Raw genomic sequence first — 26,835 nt, forward strand, 5'->3', positions numbered from 1 at the left:
CGGCGCCCCCTGTAGGCGCGTGCGGGCTCGAGGGCGACTAGAGAGAGAGAGATTGGAGTCCCGTGAATTGGGTTCGATTCCCAGAATTCCTTGAAAGCAAGTCACTCGCCTAATTAGTGCACTTGGGCAAGTGACTCAGGCTTCCTAGGCCTCAGTTTTCTGCCTCTGTAGCGCCGCCTGCCTCACAGGCTTTTGAGAGCATTCCCTGTGGCGACGCGGGCAGCGGTCGGAAGGGACCCCGCGGACTGTCACTCTGCTTGCGGGGCGCCGGAGGGAGGGAGCCAGGTCCGGGCCGCAGGCCGACCACGCTGCGGTCTGAAGGAGTCCCGGACGGTGGGCTGGGTGGGGCTGTCGCGGCCCTCAGACTCAGGTCAGTAGCCCTCTGGGTGACCCTGGCCCCATTTAACACTTGCTTAGAACTGAGGTCTAAGAACTGACGGGGAACTAAAGTGGGTGTGAGAGCTGAGATGGCCTCCGAAGCTTGGGCTGTGACATTCAAGGGAGACACGGAGGGAGTGAAAGAGTCTTAAGTATCTCAGCTGTCGTTATAGAGTGCTTTAATCCTCACCGGGGATGGAGGGATTCCAGTGTTACAGGTGAGAAAACTGAGGGGATCAGGATTAGAAGCCGAAGCCCGTGCCCCCCACCTGTGGGCCGAGCCTTTCAGGAGCTCGGGTAGACACTCACGTCGGCACTTTTTCACATTTACTTCCCATAGTTCAGGGCACTGAACGTGGGGACGCTCCAGAAATAGAGGCCTTGCATCACAAGAGTCTTGATCGAAAAAGAGCTTTCATATTAAAAACGAAACCTCTGTGGATTGATGCATAATGGGCAGATAGGCGAAAGCAAACAGCGGAATGTTAACTGTGGAATCTAGACGGTGGGTGCGTTCAGTCTGTTCAGCGCACCATTCTTTAAACCTTTTTGTACGTCTGGAAATTTGCATAACAAATGGGGCAGGTATGAAACTTGTTAAAAACAAACTCTGGTGTTCGTGTTCTGCCCCGGTCGCCAAAAAAACCAAAACCAAAAAAAACCCAACTCTGTTAACGTTAGCAATGAATAGCAACGGAATAAAACCAAACATTTAGGGGCGCCTGGGTGGCTTAGTTGGTTAAGTGTCCGTCTTTGGCTCAGGTCATGATCTCACAGTTGGTGATTTCCTGCAAGCATCAGGCTATTTGCTTTCAGCACAGAGCCTGCTTAAGATCCTCTATCCTCCGACTTTCTCTCTGCCCTTACCCCACTCTCTCTCAAAAATAAACATTTAAAAAAATTTAATATGAAGGTAGAGTAGTTGATTTGTAGTTATACCACCTCTGAGCCTTTTAAAATCAAAACAGAAATTAGGCACTCACGCATAACTACTGAGTGTATATCCTTTTTGAAAGGCAGACTGTGATGGTATACATCAGTCCCTGATAATATACATATACCTTTTGGTCCAGTAATGTCACTTGTAGGATTTTATCATCAGGAAATATGAAAATGTTACAGTAAATTATGTTCATTGCATTTTGTGCAGTTAAAAAAATGGAATGCTTGATAATAGGGAGTGGTCCAACATAATAATATTGAATGTTACACAATTTTTAAATGATATTTTGAAGGATGCTAAGGTCATGCTAATTTAGTTATAATTAAAATGAATTTTAAATGGTGTTTAGGGGCGTCTGGGTGGCTCAGTCAGTTAAGCACCCAACTCTTGATTTTGGCTCAGGTCATGATCTCATAGTTCGGGAGTTTGAGCCCCACATCAGGCTCTGCACTGACGGTGCAGAGCCTGCTTGGGATTCTCTCTCTCTTTCTCTCTCTGCCCCTCCCCTGCTTGCACTCTCTCTCTCAAAATAAATAAATAAATTTTATTTTAAAAAATAAATAAAATGGGGGCGCCTGGGTGGCCCAGTCGGTTGAGCATCCGACTTCAGCCAGGTCACGATCTCGCGGTCCGGGAGTTCGAGCCCCGCGTCAGTCTCTGGGCTGATGGCTCAGAGCCTGGAGCCTGTTTCCGATTCTGTGTCTCCCTCTCTCTCTGCCCCTCCCCCGTTCATGCTCTGTCTCTCTCTGTCCCAAAAATAAATAAACGCTGAAAAAAAAAATTAAAAAAAAAAATAAATAAAATGGTGTTTAATATGTACGTTATACACACGTAAATATATATTCTCAAGGAATCTATTAAACTGGTTGACACCAGTTGTTTCTAAAGAATGCAATTGTGGGCATTTTCACTTTAGACCTTACACATTTCTGTAAAGCTGAATATAGTTACTGCAACTCTGTTTCATTTTTATATTCTGGGAAAAAAAAGTAAACAAAAATTTAAGCAGTGTTGCCCAGTTCTGTTCAAGGGAATACACACACACACACACACACACACACACACTGGAGAGGGGAAAAAAAAATATGTGTGTGTGTGTGTGTGTGTGTGTATACATATATATACATACACACACACACACACACATATATATATATACATTACTTGTAACAAAAAAGCATGGAAGAAAATAACTCCAAATGTTTGTGGAGATACCTTCTTGTTGGAAATGATTTCTATATTTTTATTTATGCTTTTCCATATTTATCAAATTTGTATTTGGCATGTACTACTTTTATAATTGGAACAAAGCACAATAAATTATTTCTAAAATAAAACAGAACCATCTGTTGTATTCTGGATTATGTAAAGCTTCTAGTTGTTCTTTGCTAGCCTTCAGAAGTCAAGCAGGAAAGGGCCCTGGCCAAATATGACCTTGAGTCTAAGTACAAAGCCTTACTTATAGGAGCTTACATATCCTAAAGGCATCCACAAGTCCAGATGCCTTCCCATTTTGGGGGTATGTTTAGGTGTGTTAATACCTCTTTCTGAGTCCTGCCACTCCTACATGGTTGTTGCCTGGAAAGACCAAACCAAAACAAAAAAAACAAAAAAGGTATTGGAGTCAGCTAAGTAGCCTACTAGTACTCTAGGTGGAAGATTGCTTATAAATAATAATGATTCAGCATATATTGTACAAAGTCCTAAGGCATGCAATCCCCAGAGGGATTCATACCTAGCCTAGAAAATGTGCCCTTATGTGGAGATACAGCAACTACAGCCTTCCTAGATTAGAAGGAACACAGCTAAATTTCTAGGGGTCGTTTATGATTATCCATGGAACCCCAAAGGGTAGAGTTTTTTTTTCTGTGAATTCAGGTACTAACCTTTGCAGTTTAGAACACAAACGAGGTCAGAATTATAGCTTAATGCTTAAAGGGCTCATGGGTTCCATTCTCTACTAAGGCCACAGACCCTAGGCAGGGATGTGCTTTTGAGCTTTTGCTTATTTAGTTATTCAGCACCATTGAGTCCATTGCTATAGTTTAGGCCCTGTAGGAGGCCCATGGCATGTGGTAATACAATTCTGTCCTCAAAGTATATTTCAAGTTGTTATTCAAACAGCCATTGAGAGCCCAGTTGCAATAAAGGTAAACTGCTGTGAGACCACCTAACACAGTCTTCAAGATTATAAGAAAGGCTTGCAGGAGATGTTTAGGTTGAGCCCTGAAAGACAGTAGGAGTTAATCATAGGGAAAAAGGGGTGGATTTTTCAGGAAAAAAGGACAGCATGACAGATCACCTCCATAGAAGAGAGAACACCACAGGAGTGCCTGTGTGGCTCAGTTGGTTAAGCATGCAACCTAGGCTCAGGTCATGATCTCACATTTCTTCGGTTCAAGCCCTGCATCAGCCTCTGCACTGACAGCACAGAGCCTGTTTCAGATCCTCAATCTCCCTCTTTCTCTGCCCCTCCTCTGCTCACTCTCTCTCTCTCAAAAATAAGTAAACATTAAGAACAGAGCACATCAGACCAGGGGCAATCCCCACTGCCCTACGGTATAGCTGAGCAGAGGGTTCAAGTGGGGAAGATGGGGACAAGGAGCTGGCTGGGGCTTGCAAAGCCTAGTAGACCATGTTATAGAGTGTGGACTCTACTGAAAGCAGTGAGTAGCCATGAAGGGTTTTAAGGAGTTATGCTGGGATGAGATCTTTTCAGAAGGAAGTGGCAGTTGAGCAGATTAGAGATATGGAGTGGGAGTTACAGAGTCTCTGGGAGGAGACCAAGAGCTAATTTGACTAGAGGGCAGCTGCAGGATAGTAGGGAAAGGAAAGGGAGTGAAGGAGAGGTGTGGCAATAGCTGCCATAATGGGGGGTGGGGGGAGGAGGAGAATCTTGGGCAGAGATGAGAGACCAGAAGTCTCTGTAGGAAGTATTGCTATGTAATTGCAGTGTAAACCCCCTCCTGTGACTTCATAGATTCCTTCATTTAAAGCTACATTGTCCACTAATGATTTTGGAGTTGGATTTTTATTGTTCTGGGAAGATATGACAATGTAGTCAGATTAGCCTAAAGGTGAGTATAGGCAAGAACAGGGATAGCCCCAAATGGCCCATTGACTAGCAGGTTACACAGAGAAGTAACATGGGAGCTGGCACAGGGAGACACCAGTTGGGAGACTGTGGCAGTCCTCCAAGCAAGAGATGTCAGTGGCCTGATGTAAGGTGATAGATACTAAGGAGATGGGTTATCTCAAGGAAAAGTTATCATAAGGACATGGGAGATGAGATAGGTTGGGTGTGGGGCCCGAGAGAAGAGGAGTCCAGGTTGATTTCCAAGTCTCTGGCTTAGAGAACTGGTTATGCAATAGTAGCATTCTAAAATGGGAATAAAGCAGGAGGTGATCTATAGGGGATGGACGATGATGATGAGTTCAGATGTGTATGGAAAACATAAAGAAGGATAAGAAATGTGATGGTTCTAGGCTCTGTGTGTCCACTGAAAACAGAATTCCAGGTGCATGACCTAATGATGGTGGGTGGGCATCAGAGTCCTCAGATACATGGGATAGGACTGCTGTTCCCACAGGGATAAGCTTTCACCTAAAATACATAGGAGCTCAATAATGTCAATCATTCGTACCATGAAGATAAGAATGGCACCAATGGAACTATCTTCATCTTGAAGACTTTCATCTTGGCAGACTATGAAGAGTTAATGTATTTCCCACAGCAAGCCGTTTACTCCCTACTAGCGAGTAGGGCAGTGCACCCCCAAAAATAATAAAACAATTATCAGTAGGGATAAAACATTCTGCGAACCAGCCCATCTGGTTTTCTCCCTTTCCCTATGACATCAGTTCCCTCTGGCATGCCAACAAAATGTTTTCTTCTGTGTCAGGCTCAGTCATGAGTTTCTCCCAGACTCTGGTCCTTGGGAGCAGTGGACTGAAGAAGTGATGGGGGAGTAGACCATTGGTGGGAAAATGAGTCATCTGAGAAAAACTGGTCCAGGCTGCCAGGGAGAGCTGTGGGTTGTGTCACTGTGGAACATGTGCCTAGTCACATCACCCAGGGAGCCTTCTCTTTGTTATTCTTTGTCACTGTATTTGTGTGATGGAGTAAAATAAAACATATTCTGCAGAGGTCCCTAATAGAGAAATTTGCTGTGCAGGGGAGGAAGGGGAGAAGCAGCAGCAGACTAGGTTTGGAGAGGGTTTGGATGGGGGTGCAGAGAGCTTTCAGAAAGCAAGTGCCACGTGTGGGAGGATGAGAAGAGGAAAAAGATAGGAAAGATAATTCAAGAAGATTTGCAGTGTGTTGTGAATATTATTCCCCTTTGTTGTCTCCTTAAGAGACTGCAGAAAATCCTTAGTATTTGTTTTTCAATTATTTTTGGATAAGCTGATGTTTCTTTGAATGTGACCATCCAGGTAGGAACCCTGGTTTTACATGAGGAGGTACATTTAAAGCAGTGAGCATACTGAATTTGTAACAGCTTTGTTGCTTTATTTTTGTCAGCTTGCTCTATTCTGAGATGGAGTGTTCAAATAGCTTGTCATATCAGGGCTTCTTTGTCTTGGATTCAGGGGCATCAGGGACCAGTCAATGACGACTGCCCCCCCCCACACATACACTCAACTCCCACCCCAATCTTTCAACATTGTAAAAGTTGTAAAGTCAGATGTAAAGGATTGCACATTGAAAGAAGAGTCTTTTTTTCTGGGGAGAATAGCCATGTGATGCTGTCCAATCGAACTTTGTATGATGATGGGAACATTTTATATCTAAGTTCTGTGTGGTAACCATTAGCCACATTTGGCTATTGAGCACTTGAAATGTAAGAACTCCAAGTAAGATACTGAACTTTTCATTGTGTTTAATTGTAATTAGTTAATATGACTTTAAATAGCCAAATGTGGCCAGCAGCTACCATATAGGATGGTGCAGTTCATCATTCTCAAAGGTCACAGCCCCCATAAAAGGTTAAGAACCACTGAGACCAATCACTTCCCTTTACAGCCATGTTATGTTGGCACATAGTAGGTGCTGTTAAATAACAACAACAAAAACAAATGTTAAAGATCTAAATGACTTTATTTTTTTTAATTTTTGGTTTTTTTAATTTTATTTTTTGGCGGGGGGAGAGAGAGAGAGACAGGGAGAGAGAGGGAGAGGGAATGAGTGGGGAAGGGGCAGAGAGAGAGGGAGACACAGAATCCGAAGCAGACTCCAGGCTCTGAGCTGTCCACACAGAGCCTGACACAGGGCTTGAATCCATGAACTGTGAGATCATGACCAGAGCTGAAGTTGGATGCTTAACCAGCTGAGCCACCCAGTGCCCCTGACTTTAGTTTTTTAACTTTATTTATTTTTTAGTAATCTCTGCACCCAACGTGGGTCAAACTCAAGACCCCAAGATCAAGAGTCACATGCCACTCTGAGGCAGCCAGGCACCTCTCTAATTGGCTTTATTAATCAATTCATGAATCAGGCAGCATCCAGTCTAGCTAGTAAACAAGAATTCCAAAGGGCTATAGAAGAGGAAACATTTTTAAAGGTAGAGAGGGAGTGGAAAAAAGCAAATTATTAGCAAAGAATCCATTGTTTTAAGCAAAGTCATCCTCCTGAGGGGAACTGAAGGGGGCCTATCAGTAAATTTCCTTGTGTTAACCAGAAAATTCACATGTTGACTGGTTAAAGGTTCCATTTCTGGGGGGGTTGAAACTGCAGTTACGTTAGGTGTTAAGTCTCGGTTTACTGACTTGGAGCCTTAACCTCAGTGACACTATTTTGGGCCTGTGGTTTTCTTTTTAACAGTGCTTAATAAACACCTGTTGACTTTATTAACTAGTACTTAAAAAAGATTTATTCTAGCTCCAGAAAAGGGGTACTAAGGTACAAAATGACAGACAGACTCTTCAAGTTCACCAAGTTTTGTTTTCTCAGCCCCAAATTCCTTACCCTCAACCCAGAAATTTTCCCTAAACATTCTCCACCCTATCACATACCTTTGAAACTTATTTCACAGCCGAATTAAACCAGAAACACAAGCAAAGGATTGAAAGGGTGTGAAATGATTAATGAGAGTGCTAATGATTTTTTTTTGATGCAGCAAGAAGATACATTTATTTAATAGAATCTTAATGTTTTTGGACTCAAATCAATTTTTTACTAAGCAGATTTCTAATGAGCTGTGTCAATATAATTTGGTAATGGCACCTCAAAAATAAACACTCCTTAAAGCTAAACAAACAAACAAACAAACAAATATGGGAAATATCTGGAGATTTTATTTAATTTTTATTTATTTATTTTCAATATATGAAATTTATTGTCAAATTGGTTTCCAGACAACACCCAGTGCTCATCCCAAAAGGTGCCCTCCTCAATACCCATCACCCACCCTCCCCTCCCTCCCACCCCCCATCAACCCTCAGTTCTCAGTTTTTAAGAGTCTCTTATGCTGGAGATTTTATTTAAGTAAAAAAAAAAAAAAAGAAGAAGAAGAAGAAGAAGGAAGAGCCGAGAAGCCACACATCCCTCTGTGCTAACACATGCACAGTAGCTGAACCTGCTTCTGTCTGGCTGAGGCTGGCTCTCCCCCTCAGTCAGCACATGTGCAGGGCTTCTGTCAATGTCACACTGACAAACATTCCCTGAAGCTAGGCAGCTGGGGACCAGTTTCTTTTGTTATTCCATCCTTTCTCTTGGGTTGCCAGACACACTCCTTGAAGGTACCTGCAGGAAACCAGATTTTTGTCCCATTTTGTCCAGACTTTTGCTTCTTCCCCAGCTCTAAGAGCCTACAGTGGTGCATGTAGCATCTGGGACATTGGTGGCTTCCCCACTGCTTGCCCACTTGACATTTGTTCATTCATTCAACTGATATTTATTGAGCCACAGAACCGCCTGGTGCTGTCATGGGTGCCAGGGACAAAACAGTGAACAAGACCCAAACTTGGGGCGCTTGGCTGGCTCAGTCAGTAGAGCGTGCGACTCTTGATCCGGGGGTTGTAAATTCAAGCCCTGCGTTGGATATAGAGATTACTTACAAATAAAATCTTGGGGTACCTGGGTGGTTCGGTCGGTTAAGCATCTGACTTCGGCTCAGGTCATAATCCTGCGGTTCGTGACTTCGAGCCCCATGTCAGGCTCTGTGCTAACAGCTTGGAGCCTGGAGCCTGCTTCAGATTCTGTGTCTCCTTCACTCCCTGTCCTTCCCCCGCTCTCTCTGTCTCTCTGCCGTCTCTCTGTCTTTCTCTCTCAAAAATAAACAAACGATGGGGTGCCTGGGTGGCTCAGTCGGTTGAGCGTCTGACTTCGGCTCAGGTCATGATATCGAGGTCCGTGAGTTTGAGCCCTGCGTCGGGCTCTGTGCTGACAGCTTAGCTGATAGCTTAGCCTGGAGCTTGCTTCGGATTCTCTCTCTCTCTCTCTCTCTCTCTCTGCCCCTCCCCGCTCATGCTCTGTCTCTCTCTGTCTGTCAAAAATAAACTTTAAATAAATAAATAAATAAATAAATAAACAAACATTAAAAATAGTAAAAAATAAAATAAAATCTTAAAAAACAAAATAAAACAAAACCAACCAAAAACTGCCAAACTCTGCCCTCACACTGTTCACAAACTCCTGAAAAGGAAATTACAGTGAAGTGGGATATGTGCTGCAAGAAGTACAGGGTGCTTCTGTAGCTCTTAACCCAGACTGGAGTGGGGTGTTCAGGGAAGGCTTCCGGTGGGGGCAAGGGGCTTGGGAATGGCTTCTGGGACCTGAAGAAGAAGCTGGTGTTAGCCAGACACAAGAGGAGAGGAAAAGGAAAAGCATGTGCAAAGAAAGCTGGGAGGGTCGGAAGAGAGCTGGGTGCTCTGGGGGAAACTAAATAGTTCAGCACAATAAGGCCAAGGGTTGAGGGTGAGGGGTGTTCTTTCTCGTTCTAAAACCACAGGTGACTTAGGGTGAGAAGCCCTAATGTAAATCAGAGCCAAGCTGGGTTAGAGTATACATTAAGTCCTAAGTATTTCAGTGCTCAATGGAAATCAGTGTGAGTTGCCTTTACCATACAAATGTTTATTGTATATCCCTGAATAGCATGATTGTAAAGGGGAGTTGATGTGCGGGCTGGGGGGAGGAGAAGGCCTGAGGGGAATATAGTCTCACGGTCTCAGAGGGGACCATGAATAGCAAAAGGGTGCTTGTTTGGGAACCAGAAGGAGAGCAGAACAGGACCAAGCAAAAAAAATCCAATGATCCCTCTTGGCCCTGGGGAGGAAAGGCCACAGGAGGAATCACTGAATACAGGGATCCTGAATACAGGAGAGCTGTATTCAAAATGCTAGGATATTTCTTAATAATAACTATGATTCCCAGGGCGCCTGGGTGGCTCAGTCGGTTAAGTGTCCAACTTCGGCTCAGGTCATGATCTCATGGTTTGTGAGTTCAAGCTCTGGGCTCTGGGCCGAGAGCTTGGAGCCTGGATCCTGCTTCAGATTCTGTGTCTCCCTCTCTCTCCGTGCCCCTCCCCCACTCACACTCTGTTTCTCTCTCTCTCTCTCAAAAATAAATAATAATAATAATAATAATATGATTCCCTAATAATAACTGGAAGCAATCTCAAGGTCTATCCAGAGGGGACCTGTCACATGGGAAATGTGGAAGCCTGAACACTATGCAGAAGTTACAAAAAACAAGTCCGTTTATACAGGTATGAAGAGATCTCCAAGATATTTATAGAACACCTACTGTGTGCACTGGGTTAGTTGCTAGGGACTCAGCAGTGGAGGAGACAAAGTGACTGCCCCCTGGAGAGATACCCTATTTCCACATCCTTATCTTGGCTCTTCATGATGTGCCTCCCCCAGCTTCTCTTCACCTCCCACTGCTCCTCAGCCAGCTTCTCTAGGATCTGCTGTGTCTGAAAGCATACACTTGTTCTTTGTAGGGGCTACCTCTTGAAACACTGATTTCTCCGCCTCTGCCTTTCCAGTCTTTTGCCTGGCCAAACCCTCCGCGGCCTCCAGGTCCCTGATTTGGTGACTTGGTATTCAGTGGTGGCAAGAACAGTGTGACCGCAGTCCAGAACTTTCCTCCTAATTTGTACCTCTGGAAGGCTTAGTTCTGTTGCCAATCTAGCATCTTTCTATCAAGTTCTGTACATCTTATTGGTATTTTAATTGGAATGGTGTTAAATCTACAAATTTACACGTGGAAACTTTTTTCATTCATGCTATATTTGGCCTTCCCATCTAGAACCTTGATGTTACTTTCCATTTATTCACATCTTTTTTTTTTTTTTAATTCTCTCCTATTTGTGGCTTACAATTTTTGTATCAGTTGAAGTCCGTGTATCTAACACTGTGCTAATACTCAGTGATTTCCTCTGGTGTCTTTTTTTTTTTTTAATACGTAATGTGTCATTTTTCCATATCAATTCTCCAATTCTCCCACACGAACTCTGTGTCCAACAATTCAATTCAATTCTGACACTACCCAGAGTTAGTGCAGAACCCCACAGGTTAAGGGCTCAGCCCTGTAAGACTTATCTTTACTTTAGGAGAGGGCTGCAAATGGGGTTCTCAGTTTACCCACAATTTTTTTTCTGGCTGACTACAAATTTGAAGGCTCCAGCAGACTGAATGTTTATGTACCCCCCAAATTCATATGTTGAAACCTGTCCCCCAGTGTGATAGGATTAGGAGGTGGGGCTTTGGAGAAATATTAGGTCATAAGGGTAGAACTCTCATGAATAGGAATATTCTCATGAATAGGCCCTTATAAGAGAGACCTCAGGAAGATCCCCCTACCCCTTCCACCATGTGAGGACACAGGGACAGCTGGCTATAAACCAGGAAGTGGGCTCTCACCAGAACCCAACTGTGTCAGCATCCTGATCTTAGACTTCCAGCCTCCAGAACTGTGAGAAATGAATTTTGGTTGTTTAGAAGCCATCCAGGTTCTGGTGTTCTGTTATGGCAGCCCAAGCGGACTGAAACAGGAGTCCCAGACATGGAGATGGTTTTTAGAGCCAGGAAAATAGAGACTATGAGAAGTGGCCCAAAGAGTGAGACCGGGGACACTCCTTCCTTCAGAGGTCAGGGACAAGGGGTGGAACAAATAGGTGAAGCTGAGGAGGAGCACCCAGGGAGATAAGAGAACTGTCAGAGTCCAGGGGGTCCTGGAACCTAAGCAAAGAATGAACTTCAGAAAGAAAGAAAGCAGGAGCGCCTGGGTGGCTCAGTCGGTTGAGCCTCTGACTTCGGCTCAGGTCATGATCTCGTGGTCTGTGGGTTTGAGCCCCGCGTCGGGCTCTGTGCTGACAGCTCAGAGCCTGGAGCCTGCTTCAGATTCTGTGTCTCCCTCTCTCTCTGCCCCTCCCCCGCTCATGCTCTGTCTCTGTCAAAAAAAAAATTAAAATTAAAAAAAAAAAAGAAAGGAAGAAAGCAACTGTGACGAATACATCAATGAAAATGCTAAGAACGAGTCACCGGATTTGGCACATGGCGGTCACTGGGCACCTTGATGAGCCGTTTTGGTGTAATGAATGGAGGAGACAATGGACAATGGCAGATGGCTCAGTCCTTTCAGGTTGCTATAACAAAATACCACTCACTGGGTGGCATGTAAACAACCAAAATTCATTTCTCATAGTTCCGAATAGGAGATATTGAGAGAATAATCCTCCAGCCTTATCCGTGGTTTCACTTTCCACCATCTCTGTTACCCGCGGTCTCAGTTACCCACGGTTAACTGAGGTCTGGAAGCAGATGATCCTCCTTCTAACTATACTCAGAAGGTCACTAGTAGCCTAACACTGTGTCACAATGCCTATGCCATCACCTCAATTCATCCCATCACGTAGGCACTTTATCATATTATCCTCTCACATCGTCACAAGAAGGGGAGTCCAGTACAATAAGGTATTTCGAGAGAGATCATATTGACACAACTTTTACTACAGTATATTGTTATAATCGTTCTATTTTATTATTGTTGTTCATTGTTAGCAGAGTCATCGTTGTTAATCTCTTACTCTGCCTGATTAAGAAATTAAACTTTATCATAGGCATGTCCGTATAGTAAAAACATAGTGTATATCTAGGATTCTGTACCATCTGCAGTTTCAGGCATCCACTGGGGTCTTGGAATGCATCCCCCACAGATAAGGGGGGACTAATTATATAGGTAACTCTTTGGAGCTGAATGGGGTGGTAGCTAGAGGGAATGTATAGTTAAGAGAAAGGCATTTATGAAAGATGGAGAATGCTACAGGATGTGTGTACACTAATAGGAATAATCTAGTAGATGGGAGAAATTAAATGATGCAGAATTTGACCAACTAGCAATCACAGGAGTGAGAGAAGATGGGCTCAGTGCCAGGGAGATGACTTTAGATAGGAGCACTCACGGTTCATGCCTGGTACCTGGAGGGGAGGCAGTACGTGCATACACCTGAGCGTGGGCAGGTGGAAATGGTGGGAACGTAGGGAAGTTAATTAAAAGAATGAAGCAGATTTATATGTCATGACATGGAAAACTCAGAAGCACCCCATTTTGGTAAAAAGAAGAAAAAAGGCTATTAAATACGTTTTTAAAAATCTAACTTTAACAGCTGTTATCTTTGAATTGCAAGATTACCAGGAATGTTCTTTTCCAGATTCTAAATTGCTGGGGTGTTTGACTCTCATACAATGAGTACCTATTGCTTCTGAAAGTAGAATAAAACAAAGATTATTTTTAACTTTGAAGGATGTTCATCAGAACAAAGCATTGTTACAATGCTGAGGAATTGAAACAACCCGAGTGTTCAATGATAAGAGCTTGTTTCAAAAAGTTATGGATGGAAAATAGTTATGGATGGATTATTGAGGATCTATGAAAAATTATGTTGTAGAAGTCTTCCAAGGGCATAAATAGCCTTTCAGAGTGAATGGTGGCCTCAGGACAGTCCATGTGTCTTCACCAGGCTCACAAGATGCCAAAGGTCTGGCTGCTGCCCCTCTTCCAGCTTCATGTCTCCCACTCCCCAGATCACTGCTCTGTAGCCATGTTGGCCTTCCTTCAGTTGCCAGTCTCCTTCGAGCCTTCAGGCCTTTGACTGTGCTATTCCTTCCACCTGAGAAGCTTCTGTACATCCCTTTCTGCACGTTCCTGTTCCTTTAGATTGCTCCTCAACTGTGACTTCCCAGGAAAGCCTTCCTTGCCTCCCAGGCTTGGTCACAGCCCTCATTAACAGCACTCATACTAGCCTACCTTCTCCGTCTTTGCATTTGTCACAACTACACTCACATTATCACATGCATCTTGTTCAACGCCCACCTCCTCCACATATAAAATGTGAACACCATTAGGATGGAGTGATATCTGACTTACTTCCTTTCATGTCCCTAGTGCCTAGATGGGAAACTTGTACAAATAGGTATTCAATAAGTATCTGTTGAAAAAAGAGAATAAATGACTAAGGGCATGACAGGAACTCTCAATGTTTATCCTTTAAATGGCCAAAGCACTTAGGAAAAATTAATAGAGCGTCTCTTGGGCAGGTGCCTAGGGATATACATCTTTATACCTAGCACCTACCTTAGGGCCTGGCCCATGTTAAAAGCTCAGATAATGTGGCTAGCTGAATAAGCATAACCTCTTCCATCTTTAAGTACTTCTCCCTCAGTGGTGATCTCATCCAGTCCCATGGCTTTAAATGTCATCTATAAGCTGACGACTCCCCAAATTATAGCACCAGCCTGGATCTCTTCCCAGAACTTATATATCCAACTACTTATTTATCCAACTCTCCACTTATATATCCAACTACTTACTTATCCAACTCTCCACTTGGAATGTCTAATAGGCATCTCAAACTTAACATGGCCAAAACAGCTTTTTGTTCCTGATTTGGCCAGCCTTCCCCAACCCAATCTATTCTTCTGGTTGCTTAAGCCACAAGTCTTAGAGTCATGCTTGACTCCTCTCTTCCCTCACACCTTGCATTCAATTAATCAGCAAATCTGTCAGCTCCACCCTCAGAATACATCCAGAAGTCAACCACCTCTCATCCTAACTTCTGCCTGTTTAAAGCCATCTGATGCCTGGCCTCTCTGCCTCCACTGGCTTCTGTACACTCTATCCTCCACCCAGTAGTCAGGTCATCAAATCTTGGCTCAAATTGCACCTTATCAGAGAGTCCTTCCCAGAAACCTCTATTTAAAATAAGACTCCTGGGGCGCCTGGGTGGCTCAGTCGGTTGAGCATCCGACTTTGGCTGAGGTTATGATCTCACTGTTCCCAAGTTCGAGCCCCGCGTCAGGCTCTGTGCTGACAGCTCAGAGCCTGGAGCCTGCTTTGGATTCTGTGTCTCCCTTTCTCTCTGCCCCTCCCCCACTCATGCTCTGTCTCTCTCTGTCTCAGAAAAAAAAAAACATTTAAATAAATAAATAAATAAATAAATAAATAAAATAAGACTCCTCATCCTGTCACCCTTGGTTCTCTTGTTCTACTATATTATCATCCATTGCACTTATCAGGGTATGACGTATTTTTGCTTATTTATTATCTTTATTCTCCTGTTAGAATATAAGTTCCATGAAGAAGGGACTTTGTCCATTTTGTTCTCTTGTACATTCCTAATAGGGTTCTGGTCACCAATCACTATATATGGGGAGGATGTTTTCCCTCACACCAACAAGCAATTCTCTGGACACCAGCTGGATGTTCTGTAGTTCAACTCAATTCTGACACTATCTACTTGGAGATAGCATTAGAACCAACAGGTTAAGGGCTCAGTCCTCTAAGACTGCCGCACCCACCCCACTTCAGAAGCCAGTCTCAAGCCCAGGTTGTTACCTGTACTTCTGACTAACTGGCTATAAATCAGAGATTTCCACGCCCCTCTCCTTGGGTTTGATTAATTTGCTCAAGCAACTCGCAAAAACCAGAGAAATATTTTATTTACTAGATCACCAGTTTATTATGAAAGGATATAACTCGGGAACAGCCAGATGGATGAGACACATAGGGCAAGGTATGGGGAGAGGGCTCAGAGCTTCCATGCCCTCTCCCGGCATGCCATTCTCTCCGCATCTCCACGTGTTCACCAACCCAGAAACTCTCCAAACCCTGTCCTTCTAGGGTTTTATGGAGGCTTCATAACATAGGCATGATTGACTAAATCACTGCCCATTAGTGATTGAACTCAACTTCCAGCCCCTCACTGCTCCCCTGGAGGTCAGAGTGGAGCTGAAAGTTCCAACCTTCTGATCACGTGGTTGGCTCCACTGGCAATCAATTCTCCTTAAGTACTTTCCAAAAGTCACTTTATTAACATAAACAGTAGAGAAGGAGTTATTATGATAACAAGACACCCATTTCACCCATTTCAGGAACTGAGACTAGAGACCAAATGTCATGACAAAAATGCTGCCATAGAGATGCAAACTGATTATTTACAAATAAAATGACAGAATAGCTGAGATTTGTTTAAAAAGAAAAAAAAAGCTACTGCCATTTCTGTAACTGCTCAGGAAATTCCAAGATTTTGGGAGCTGTGAGCCAGGAACCTGGTTGAAATATATATTTATATATTATTTATTTATATATGTAAAAATATACATATATATATAATTTATATATTATATATATATATTTCTCATTATAAATCACAATATCATAATCCTCAGCACCCTGAACAATGACTGACATCTAGTTCTTTCAAAAATCTCTCAGCAGTCAGGAATGAAGGTCTGAATGAACTCTTGAGTTCTGGAGAATCAACTTTTCTCCCAGTCAGTGAAAAAGAATGCAGATGCCAGAAATCAGATACCAGCTACCTGTCCCTTTGTCTGGGCCCTAGAATAATTGAGATTTAACTCAGGCCACTTTGCATAGAATTAAAGAGTAACACTGAGGTCACTAGTGAGTCAGAGGGGGCTGTTAGCTCCTAGAGCAAACCTAGGTCCAGCTTCTTAGTGTTCTCTGGAGGGAACCTGTTCTGTAATTGTTAGATGTCTCATCCTTTCATCCGTAGTAGGCCTACCTGCCTTGTCTTTACATGGGGCTGTGAGTTTGGGATTTGTGACATTTGGACTCAGTCTAGATTGTTTAGAACAATAGTTCTCAACTGGGGCCGTGTCACCCACCAGGGGACATTTGGTGCTGTTTACAGACATTTTTGGTTGACAGTGGGTATGCAGTGCACTTGGCATCCAGTAGGTAGAGGCTATGGATGCTGATAACATCCTCCAATGCACAGGATGGCCCCCTAACAAAAAACTTTCTGGTCCAAAATGTTAGTGGAAAAATCCTGGTTTAGGGTAACAATGATAATTGGTAGCTGGCATTGTTGACTTCTGCCGTGTGCCAAGTCTTGCACTGTATACTTTACACACACCATCTCAATCTCCAAATTGTTCCTAAGAAACAAGGACTATTGCAATCCCCATTTTACAAATGAGAAAACCGAAGCTCAGAGAGGTGGACTTACCTAAGATTACACACCTTAGAAAGGGTAGAGGAAGTTGAGGTGGGCTACTAGGCTTCTCTGGCTGGATGTTCCCGAATTTATCTGCTGCCACCATGGACAGGAGACTGAGCAGTAAGCCTTCAGAGGGGTCTGTCCACTCAGTCAAGGCTTGGCTATTGGCCAGAGAGGAGATTTTTCTTCCCTGAGTTGTCCTAGCCTGCATGGCCTCACTCTCCCTGCACTGCAGTCTGTACTTGGCTCTAAAGCTCAGTTCCCCTGCCAGCCCCAAGCTAGTGCCAGCCCTTCTCCATGGGGAAGAAGCTTCTGGGTTCAAACCTAGGCCTTATGCACTCTCCCATGAAGCCCATCCTTTCTGGGCAGGAGTCCTTGAATCAACTCTGGGGGCTGCAAGGCCATATCTCACATATCCTTTCAGGTAGGGAGGGCTAGGCCTGCTAGGTTGGTGATAGAACTGATCCAAGAAAGGGCTTGAGGTCCCAGAAAACCTCGGAAAGTAATTCCTGCACAGGACTGGGGATGGCGTAATCCTGGACCAGTGGCGAGTGGAGGTGGAGCAGGGAGTCACCCTTTCTAGCCTGTTTGTGTGAGGGTAGAGCTCCAAGCCCTGCAAGGAATCCCCCAACCTGCTTATGAACAATCTCAAAGGGCTTTCTGAAGGCCTGGGAAAGTGGTGGCTAAAATACAAAGGTAGTTTTTCCAGAGAAGATCAAGACAGTCAAGGATCAATCTAGGGTCAAGTGTGAGAGGAAGCAATGCTGAATCAGTTTGAAATATCCATCCCTTTCATCCATCCATCCATCCATCCATCCAACATATATGTAGGGGGCTTCTGCCAGGAGCCAGGGATGCTTAAAAGTCTCCAGGAACACCCATCAGCTCATTTTGTCTGGGGAGGTAGGACAGCTCAGAGGTTCCATCTACCATATGTGACTGTGGAGTCAGACCCAGCTCTTTCATTTCTGAGCAGGGTGACTTCTGGCAAGGGACCTCACCTCTCTGACCCTCTTTCCTCCTATGTGTAATGGAGAGACCAGCAGCTCTTGATATCCTTGTCATAGAGTTTTGAAAACTCAGTGAGACAATGTGTCCCAAATGCCTGGCATATAGTAGGGTCTCAATACACAACAGCAATAGCTACCTTTTTTTGTTTTTGTTTTTGTTTTGTTTTGTTTTTTGTTGTTTTTTTTTTTTGGACCTTGGTTAGGTCTTTAGACACTTTATTTATTTATTTATTTATTTATTTAAATGTTTATTTAGAGAGGGAGAGAGAGCAAGCAAGCATGACCAGGGAAGGGGAAGGGAGAGAGGGAGAGAATCACAAGCAGGCTCCACGCTGTCTGCAGAGCCTGACTAGGGGCTTGATCTCACCAACCATGAGATCATGACCTGAAATCAAGAGTCAAGAGTTGAACACTTAACTGACTGAGCTACCTCTGTATGAATTATTTAATACAATCCTTACCACCACCTTATCATGAAGGTATTAACTCCATTTAAAAATCGGGAATGTGCCCCTCTAGAGGTTAACTAACTTGTAGGAGGATGCACAACTTAGGTTTTTCCTAGGCAGATCTGTCTGATCCCAAAGCCTATATTTTTAGAAATTTTGCCTCCTGCTAATTGTGATTTCCCATGGTAGGAATAGAAAATGCATGTTTTCAGGTTTAGAAGGTTTTTCAAGCAAATTTAGCACCTAGAAGTGGAGTAGAGTGAGTTGCCCAGGCTGGTGAAGCTCTGGAACGCCAGGTGGGCCAATTCAGTGGGATCTGGTGAGGGAATTGTGACATTCATTCCAGGAGTTTGGGTTATTCTAGGGCAGTTGTTCTTTATCTTCCTTGGGTTCTAAATCCCTTCATGCATCTGATGGAAACTATACATCCTCTCGCTGGAAAATGCCTATGAGCACAACACACATTTTGTGCATAATTCTAGGGGGATTGTAAAACCCAACCATGGACCCCTTCTAAGAACCCTCCTCCACTAGGGCAGCACATCCCAAGTGTGGGACCATATCACTAGTGGTCTCCAAGATCAGTTAAGCAATATGAGGACAAAATGTTTGATATTCAAATATTTATTTTATAGTTACTTACCTTCCATTTATAACAAATGAGACTGGTTTTCCATTTATGGTCATAACATACATTTGCCTTTTAAAACATACTTATTTAAGAAAATAAAAGTTTAATTAAAGAAAAATATGGAATAAATAGTAGTAGAGGTAGGGTGCAGGTTTGGCAAAAATCATGAAGGATGATTTCGGAAACTTCTCTGAGGTTTCTAGTTGGTGGTGTCATAGTGGTTTTACTCTGGTGTCGTCTGAACTTCCAGAGGACCCTGGAAATGACCTATTCTCAGGCTTTCTAAATCTGATCAGATGGTTCGGATCAAACAAGAATGTGGTTTGTTGAGTCTCTGCTATAATGAGTTGTCCCCTTCCTGCTGCCAATCAAAACTACACCAGATATCATCTTTGTGGGGCTCTAAGTGTAGGCATTTTGGTGCTATATCCATTCATTTATTCAGCATTCATTTAGCAAACATTATGTGCCAATTAGCAAGCATACACCACACTCCACTCACTCCCAGAAAATATAAAATCCCCAGCACCCAAGGACAAGCCAGTCTGTATGATGTGACAGAATACCAGATTAGGAATCAGACCAGGTTCCATAAGTAGCTCGCTATGTAATCATGAGCAGGTCCCTTTACTTCTGTAGTATCTTTTTTCCTGACCCTGTTTTTCCCCTCACCCCCAACACTAAGTACTTATTTTTCCATACCAATTCTTCAATTCTCCAACATCAACTGGGTGTCCAACAATTCAATTCTGACACTGACTCCCAGAGTTAGCACAGACCCCACAGGCTAAGGGCTCAGTCCCATAAGACTGCCCCCACTTCAGATGTCCCTGCGCATGGGCTTCCCAGGCTACCTTCACTTCACCCAGGAGACTAAAAATTTGGGGATTCCCATGACAGCTTCCTCAGGTATGATAATTCTCTAGAACAACTCACAAAATTCAAGAAAGCACTCTGCTTACAGGAACAGCCAAATGGAGGAGAAGCATATTGGGGGTGGGGGTATTGCAGATTTCCACGCCCTCTCCAGGGGCACCACCCTCACAGCACTTCAAGGTTTTGGAGCTTTTATGGAGATCTCATTATATAACATGGACACTGGAGATTCAGTGTAATCTCCAGCCCCTCTCCCTTCCCAGGTGAGGAGATGGGGAGGGTCGGGGAAGGGGACATGATTGGGGTGGGAACAGAAAGTTTCAAACCTCTAATAACAGGGTTGGTTCCTCTTGTGGCTAGCTATCTAGATATTTGAAGCTATCCAGCACCCTCCTCACAAAGAGTCACCTCATTGGCATCAACTCAGGTATCAGTAGTTAATAGGGGCTCGTTATGAATAACAAAAGATGCTCTTATCACTCAGAAAATTCTAAGGGTATTTAGAGCTCTGTGTCAGGAATTCTAGACAAAGACTATATGTTTATATATTATACCTTCTCTGAGTCTCCTGAATACAAAAAGAGAGTATTCAACTAGATGAGAGGACCATAGGCCATATCTAGACTGCACTGTATTTTATTTTATTTTTTAATGTATATTTTGAGAGAGAGTGAGCAGGGAATGGGCAGAGTGAGAGAGAGAATGAATCCCAAGCAGGCTCCATGCTGTCAGTATAGAGCCCAAAAAATATTAAAAAAATTTTTTTAAAATATTTTTTAAAATTTTATTTTAGGGAGAGAGAGCACAAGTGAGGGAAAGGGGGAGGGGGGGAGAGAGAGAGAGAGAGAGAGAGACTGACTCCTAAGCAGGCTCATGCTGAGCCTGGAGCCCAAAGTGGAGCTCGATCCCATGACCCTGGGATTATGACCTGAGCCAAAATCAAGAGTGGGACGCTCAACTGACTGAGCCACCCAGGTACACTAAAAACAATATTTATCACAAAAATAATCCAGATCTCTGATCTCTCTTGAAAATCAGAAGATTTAGCATCACTGGGGCAGCATTCCCAAATGGCAGTATCTGCCTCACACCTTTGAAAGGGTTTTTCTATTTGTCATAGTTCCTACCACTCCCACCTACCTCACCTCACTAAGAGTGGCTGGGCCCCTGCATTCTGAAGTCCCTTCAAACCCCAAACCTATGATACTAGAAAGTTTAGGTTACTATTGACTAGAAGCTCCTTGAGGATGGGAGTGTAACTGATTCTAGGTACATATTTGAAGCATCCTTACTGCACAGTACATTTCTCTGATAATTAGGGGATACCTCACTGTGGGATGAATAGATAGGAAATAAGAAATAACTCTGCAAAAGTAAGTGCTAAAGGAATGAAAAAGGCAGCAAGGTTTTTGGTTCCTAGAAACCTAGGAGTTTCTAGGGGTTAAGCATAGCCCAGGAAGGCAAGGGTCTCTGGTAGTACCCTACTTTCCAATTTAAAATAATTAGAGTCAAGAGCTGGTTGAGATGAGTGGTACAAACACAGGAGATGCTAGGGAAGGCAGGTGCCACAAATGGAGGGAAAGTTATAGGCATTTATTAAAGAAAATCCTACTCTCTGTTAGAAAACTTTAGGAACACCTGTGTGACTCAGTCGGTTAAGTGTCCAGCTCTTGATTTAGGCTCAGGTCATGATCTTATGGTTTGTGGGATTGAGCCCCTAGTCAGACTCCTTGCTGACAGTGTGGAGCCTATTTGGGATTCTCTCTCTTCCTCTCTCTTTCTCAAAATAAAAAAATAAACTTAAAAAATAAAATTTTAACATTATCCCATTTCAAACTCCTTATCTTTAAAGTTATAAATAAGAAAAAGGCAGATTGTCTACTCAGCTAACTATAATAACACTGAAGTTAAGAGAATGGATTTTAGGTCATCCAGACCTAGAACTTATTAACAATGTGACCTTGAGAAAATCAACTTCCTAATCTATTAAATGGGGATATAAGACCTGGTAATTTTAATTCCACACATATTTAATTCAATGCATACTATATATTCAATGCAGACATTGAATGAGATGCTGAAGATACAGCAGTGAACAAGACAGGGATGGAGAGACAATAACCAAGCAAATAAATACATGAGATAATTCTTCTGAAGGAATAAATGCAACAAGTACAATGGAGTAAAAATAAGCGTTGTAGAAAGTCACTGAAGCGTGGTGGTAGAGGGCAGGTAGAGATGGGATGTCAGGGAAGGTGGCATTTGGGCTGTAATCTAAATGAGCAAAGAGGGGGGTGCCTGGGTGGCTCAGTCAGAGAAGCGTCCGACTTCGGCTCAGGTCATGATCTCACGGTCCGTGGGTTTGAGCCCCGCATGGGGCTCCTGTGCTGACAGCTCAGAGCCCAGAGCCTGTTTCAGATTCTGTGTCTCCCTATCTCTCTGCCCCTCCCCAGCTTGTACTCTCTCTCGCTCTCAAAAATAAATATTAAAAAAAAAAAAAAAAAGCAAAAAGGAAAACAGGAGGAAAGGGGTCCTAGGTCCAGCTGTTGTGAGGAATAACTGAATGAATGAAAGCACTTGGTGATAAACAACCACTCAATAAACAGTTGCTATTCTTATTATGGCATATACTTTACTCTCAGCTCCTTCTGTTCAAACAGAAGCTGGCCAAGCCATAGATCAGAGAGATAAATACATATATTTGAAAAAATATATAAGAAGTGTGTGTGTGTGTATATATATATATATATATATATATATATATATATATATATAGGCCCCCAAGACAGATACAGGCTCTGGCATCATGAGATTCCACAGCTCTGAATCATGCACCCAAGTCAGGTAGAAGCAGCAACCCAGCCTCACCCCTATTTCCAGCCCAACTTCTTCCTCAGGAGCAACACCATACAGAATTATTTTAACTCCTGAGACTCATAATCCCTCCATTGGAAACCTGGAACTTGGAAAAGCCTCTTAATTTTACTTAATTGATACGCACATGTGATACCTGAGGCGCTCATTATTCCCATCTGTTTCTCTTTGGAGTTATGTGCCTGTCAGGTCCAATTGTTTTAAGGGGTTCTGGGTTAATGAGAGTGAGTGGTCAAGAAGAAAAACGCAGAAATGTAAACAGAAAACTTCTGGTTGCATGATGAGTCTGGTAACTTGCTTATGGAAGTTCAAAAACACATCATAGGCATTTAAGGGTTGGTCAAAATCTTGCTTGACTCTTGGGACAGTTCCATCAGCTGATAGTCTTTGATAAGATTCATTGAGCACCTAGTACATGTCACACATTGTGTTGAAGAACTTCAAAGGCATTATTAGTTCCTTCAATATTCCCAACATGCCTATGAAGTGGTTTCCTTTTATATTTAGTCCCCCTTCATAGATAAGAAAACTGACATTCAAACAGCTAGTAAATAACAACGCTGGGATTTAAATCCAGATCTGACCCTGCTCCCCAACCCCCCAAGATCTAGCTTTTTTAACCACATAGTGGTTGGTCTCCCAAAGCCAGAGGAAAATACCTCCGAGGGATGCCTTTCTATCCATTTGGGAACCTCCGCCCTGGAGAAAATCCTCAACCAAGAAACTCCCACACAGGAAAGACTGCCTCATCAAAGCAAGAAGCCCCACCCTAGACACACACACCTGGGATCAGCACTCCCAAATCCACCCAGATGGCCCCCTAGCCCCTTAAAGGAAGTCTCCATTGCCCAGCAGGATAAAGAAACCCTCTCCCATTCCTGAAGACCTCCCCACTTCCCTTGGCCCACTACCCCAAATTTCAGAAGAGGAACGGCTATAGAATTTGCAGGACCTACTGCAAAATGAAAATGTGGGATCCCTTGTTAAAAAAAAAAAAATCAATAATTTCAAGAATTCGAGAGTAGAGCATTAAACCAAACCCTGGGGCCCCTCTTCTGCGACTGCACTGGTCACTTGCTCATAAAGCCGGCCCTGCTTCAGAGATACACTTCCAGTGAAGGGACTGGCTACCTCAGTCAGAATCCCCAAATCCTTGGGACCTGGGGTGGAGGTGAGACGTACGTAGGACACCCAACTTCCCAAGATATTCGAGAACACCTTCGCAAATTTGGGACAAACTTCGAAAATTTGAAGGCACTTCTCCCGGCTTGGACACAAAGTCTCCTCGCACCCCTCTGGTCTCTGGGTGGTCCTTACGACCCCGCCCCAGCTCCACCTTCGGGGTGTGTGGGCCTCACCGCGTGCAGCCCATTGCCGGGGCAACCGACGCCGCGAGAGATGCATTGTGGTCCGCAACAAAATGCAGGAGAAAGATCCTGAGGGAACCATTGAGGTCATGGGCCAATGGGAGAGTCCTGGGGGCTGCGTCAAGCCAATGGGGACGTTCGATGGGGGGCGGGGCCGGCGGGAGCAGGGCGGGGCCTAGGCACTAGGCGGCGGCGGCTGGCGTGGGGCTCCTTAGATGCGCCACGGCTTCGGTAGCGACGGTAGCTTCAGCCGGCTGTGAGCGTCGCCAGCCCCTCCCCCAGGAGACCGTTGCAGTTGGCCACCCCCTGCTCCTCGGTGAGGGACTCGGGGGCTGCGGTCGGCTTCTTCGCCTGGTTACATCCCCCGACAGACTTCTCCCGCCGTTCGGTCCGCGCGGCCCGCGCTTTCTGAGAAGTGGGGTGGGGGGCGGGAGGAGCGGGCTGGGGGAGCTGGCGCCTCAGGCACAACCTGCACCCCAACTTCTTACCCCTTGCCGGGGCCTCGCCCCCCCCAGGTAACCATGTGTGACCGAAAGGCCGTGATCAAAAACGCCGACATGTCGGAGGAGATGCAACAGGACTCGGTGGAGTGTGCGACTCAGGCGTTGGAGAAATACAACATAGAGAAGGACATTGCGGCCCATATTAAGAAGGTGAGGACGGGGTGCGGGTGGGGGGCTCGAGCCGTTTGCGCACAGCTGGGGCGAATCACAACTTAGTCCTTCTCCCCGATGCTGCGTCCCCAGGGCGCTTGGCAGAGGTCCTTGGAGGCACGCAGGGCAGCTCGGGTGTAGAGGATTCCAGAAAGGACGCAGATGAATTTTGCGCTCCTGATGAGAAGACCAGACCCTCGGCTCCTGAAGTTTTTTTATTACCCAGCTCCGCGGGGGGAAAGCGCCACCTAGCAACGGTTTCTAGGATCATGGAGCAGCGATTCCCCCTTCTGCAGGATTCCTGCGCGGAGGATCCATCTGGGTGTTCCGGAGGGGCGGGGGGGTGCTGCGTGGGTGTTTCCAGCCGGGCCGGAGAGAGATGTTGCCAGCCTTTCGGTGGGGAGTTTAGTCGGCAGTTGAGGGAAAGTGGGTGGTGGTGGTGGTTAGGGGGCTGGGGTGAGGGCTTGGTAAATAGCATTCTGTAGAAAGCTGGCAGGACTGCCAATTTCTCCGAGCTGTGTTTTCTGGAAGGGAAGGAAGCTGGCAGCCTAAGCCGTGGGAGGGTTCCCAGTTGAGAACAGGGAGATGAAAGACTTCAGATGGAACAGAAATACCTTTTTTGACCAACGCAGCAGTGCGTTCATCTAGCTTGTAAGAATGTTATACCAATAGGTCTGAAAGATGTTCATGCTGCATACACTGTATAAGAGCCGACTTTTGTGTAACTCATCACAGAGACTTGTAAGAATTTTATAGAGAAAGGTTAGCTTTGATCCCTGCCCTACAGTCGCCTAAGTGAAGAAATCATCACCGGCGTTTTGGTCCTCAGAGCCCCTTTGGGTGAGGAAAACAGGGAAAGTTGTTTCTGCAATTTGCTGTCCTTGTGTACCAGGTGGTAGATGGGCATCATCAGGATAGATGTGGAAGAGAGGGCTACTGAAATGACAATTAAGGATAAAATCTGACCAGGTGGCTGTCGGATTCTGCTGCTAGCATTCTTTCTGTAGGAACAGTGGATTGCTGTGCCCCTTTCAAATTTTCACACAGTGGTTTAGATGTTAATTGAGGCTTTGCCCTTTTGGACATCTTTTTGTTTTCATTGATACTGGAGTGCGCTAAGGAATGGGGTATTTTCGGCTAAATAGTGACCATTTTGGATTTTGTGGTGCATGATCTACAGTAGGATAATTTTGACTTGTTGTGTTTACACATGACTTGATAGACTGAAACTGTTATCACCTGCTGTTAATTAACAATATCATAAAAGATACGGAGGTGAAATTACCATGATAACAAAGCGCCCTTTGAGGCTGCCCTTTCTGCCTTTTACCTCCCCAACCCCCATTCTCAGCTTAGCTCAGACTGCAAGTATGTTTGCATTAATGCACTATGTAGGCGACTTGGAGCTGGGGAACATTCTTTCATGCTAAGAATTTGCAGATGCTAACGTTCCTCCTTTCTGCCCCTACAGGCTCTACTTATCTAGGAGGCAAACTCTGACCTCTGGTTTAGCACTGAAATTCTAGTGTTCTCTTTTTCTTCCTCCCTCTCCCCCCACCAGGAGTTTGACAAGAAGTACAACCCCACCTGGCACTGCATCGTGGGGAGGAACTTCGGTAGTTATGTGACACATGAAACCAAACACTTCATCTACTTCTACCTGGGCCAAGTGGCCATTCTTCTGTTCAAATCTGGTTAATCGCATGGACTGTGTCACACACCCAGTGATCCATCCAAAAACAAGGACTGCAGCCTAAATTCCAAATACCAGAGACTGAAATCTTCAGCCTTGCCTAGGGGAACACCTCGATCTTTGAACCTTTATTGTGTTGTTTTGTACAGGGCATTCTCTGTACGAATTTGTTGTGGTTATAAAACAATTAGCAAAACAGCTTACATTTGTATTTATTTTCTATTCCATATCTCTACCCCATGTTTTTCCTCCTCAAAATCCATTCCTTTCAAAAATAAATCTGTTGGAGAAGTGTGTGTTAGTTACGATTTGTTCAAATCTAGGTTTGAAGATGGCCCATCACTTGATCTTGACTAGGTTAGTGGGAGTCAGTCTTCGAAGTTGGTTTCTGTGGGATTTAATAGACTGGCCTGTTCCTCGTGCTCTTGAGTCTTTCATCTCTCCCATCCTGCAGCTGTTCTGCATGGAAGACCTACTACTCAGAAGTGCATGTTGAG

At 44.3% G+C, this 26,835-nt stretch overlaps 1 protein-coding gene across 2 annotated transcripts; it reads left to right on the forward strand.

Annotated features, from left to right (window-relative positions):
* Window positions 1-265: 265 nt before the first annotated feature.
* On the forward strand, window positions 266-26,632 carry DYNLL1 (dynein light chain LC8-type 1). Of its 2 annotated transcripts, none has more exons than XM_043557773.1 (3): window positions 266-370; window positions 24,508-24,645; window positions 26,207-26,632. In XM_043557773.1, exons 2-3 carry the CDS (start codon window positions 24,514-24,516, stop codon window positions 26,342-26,344), a joined length of 270 nt encoding a protein of 89 aa, XP_043413708.1. In that variant the 5' UTR covers window positions 266-370; window positions 24,508-24,513; the 3' UTR covers window positions 26,345-26,632. The 2 variants fall into 2 exon arrangements, with proteins under 2 accessions (XP_043413708.1, XP_043413707.1); XM_043557772.1 differs by lacking the exon at window positions 266-370 and adding an exon at window positions 24,172-24,308.
* The last annotated feature ends 203 nt before the right edge of the window (window positions 26,633-26,835 follow it).

The sequence above is a fragment of the Prionailurus bengalensis genome, chromosome D3 (genome assembly GCF_016509475.1).
Source record: "Prionailurus bengalensis isolate Pbe53 chromosome D3, Fcat_Pben_1.1_paternal_pri, whole genome shotgun sequence".
NCBI classification, from domain to species: domain Eukaryota; kingdom Metazoa; phylum Chordata; class Mammalia; order Carnivora; family Felidae; genus Prionailurus; species Prionailurus bengalensis.

Excerpts from the sequence above, each read along its gene's own strand:
- DYNLL1 (XM_043557773.1), top strand. The coding sequence starts at position 24,514 with ATGTGTGACCGAAAGGCCGTGATCAAAAACGCCGACATGTCGGAGGAG. Across the intron at positions 24,646-26,206 it reads TTGCGGCCCATATTAAGAAG|GAGTTTGACAAGAAGTACAA; the intron begins GTGAGGACGGGG and ends TCCCCCCACCAG.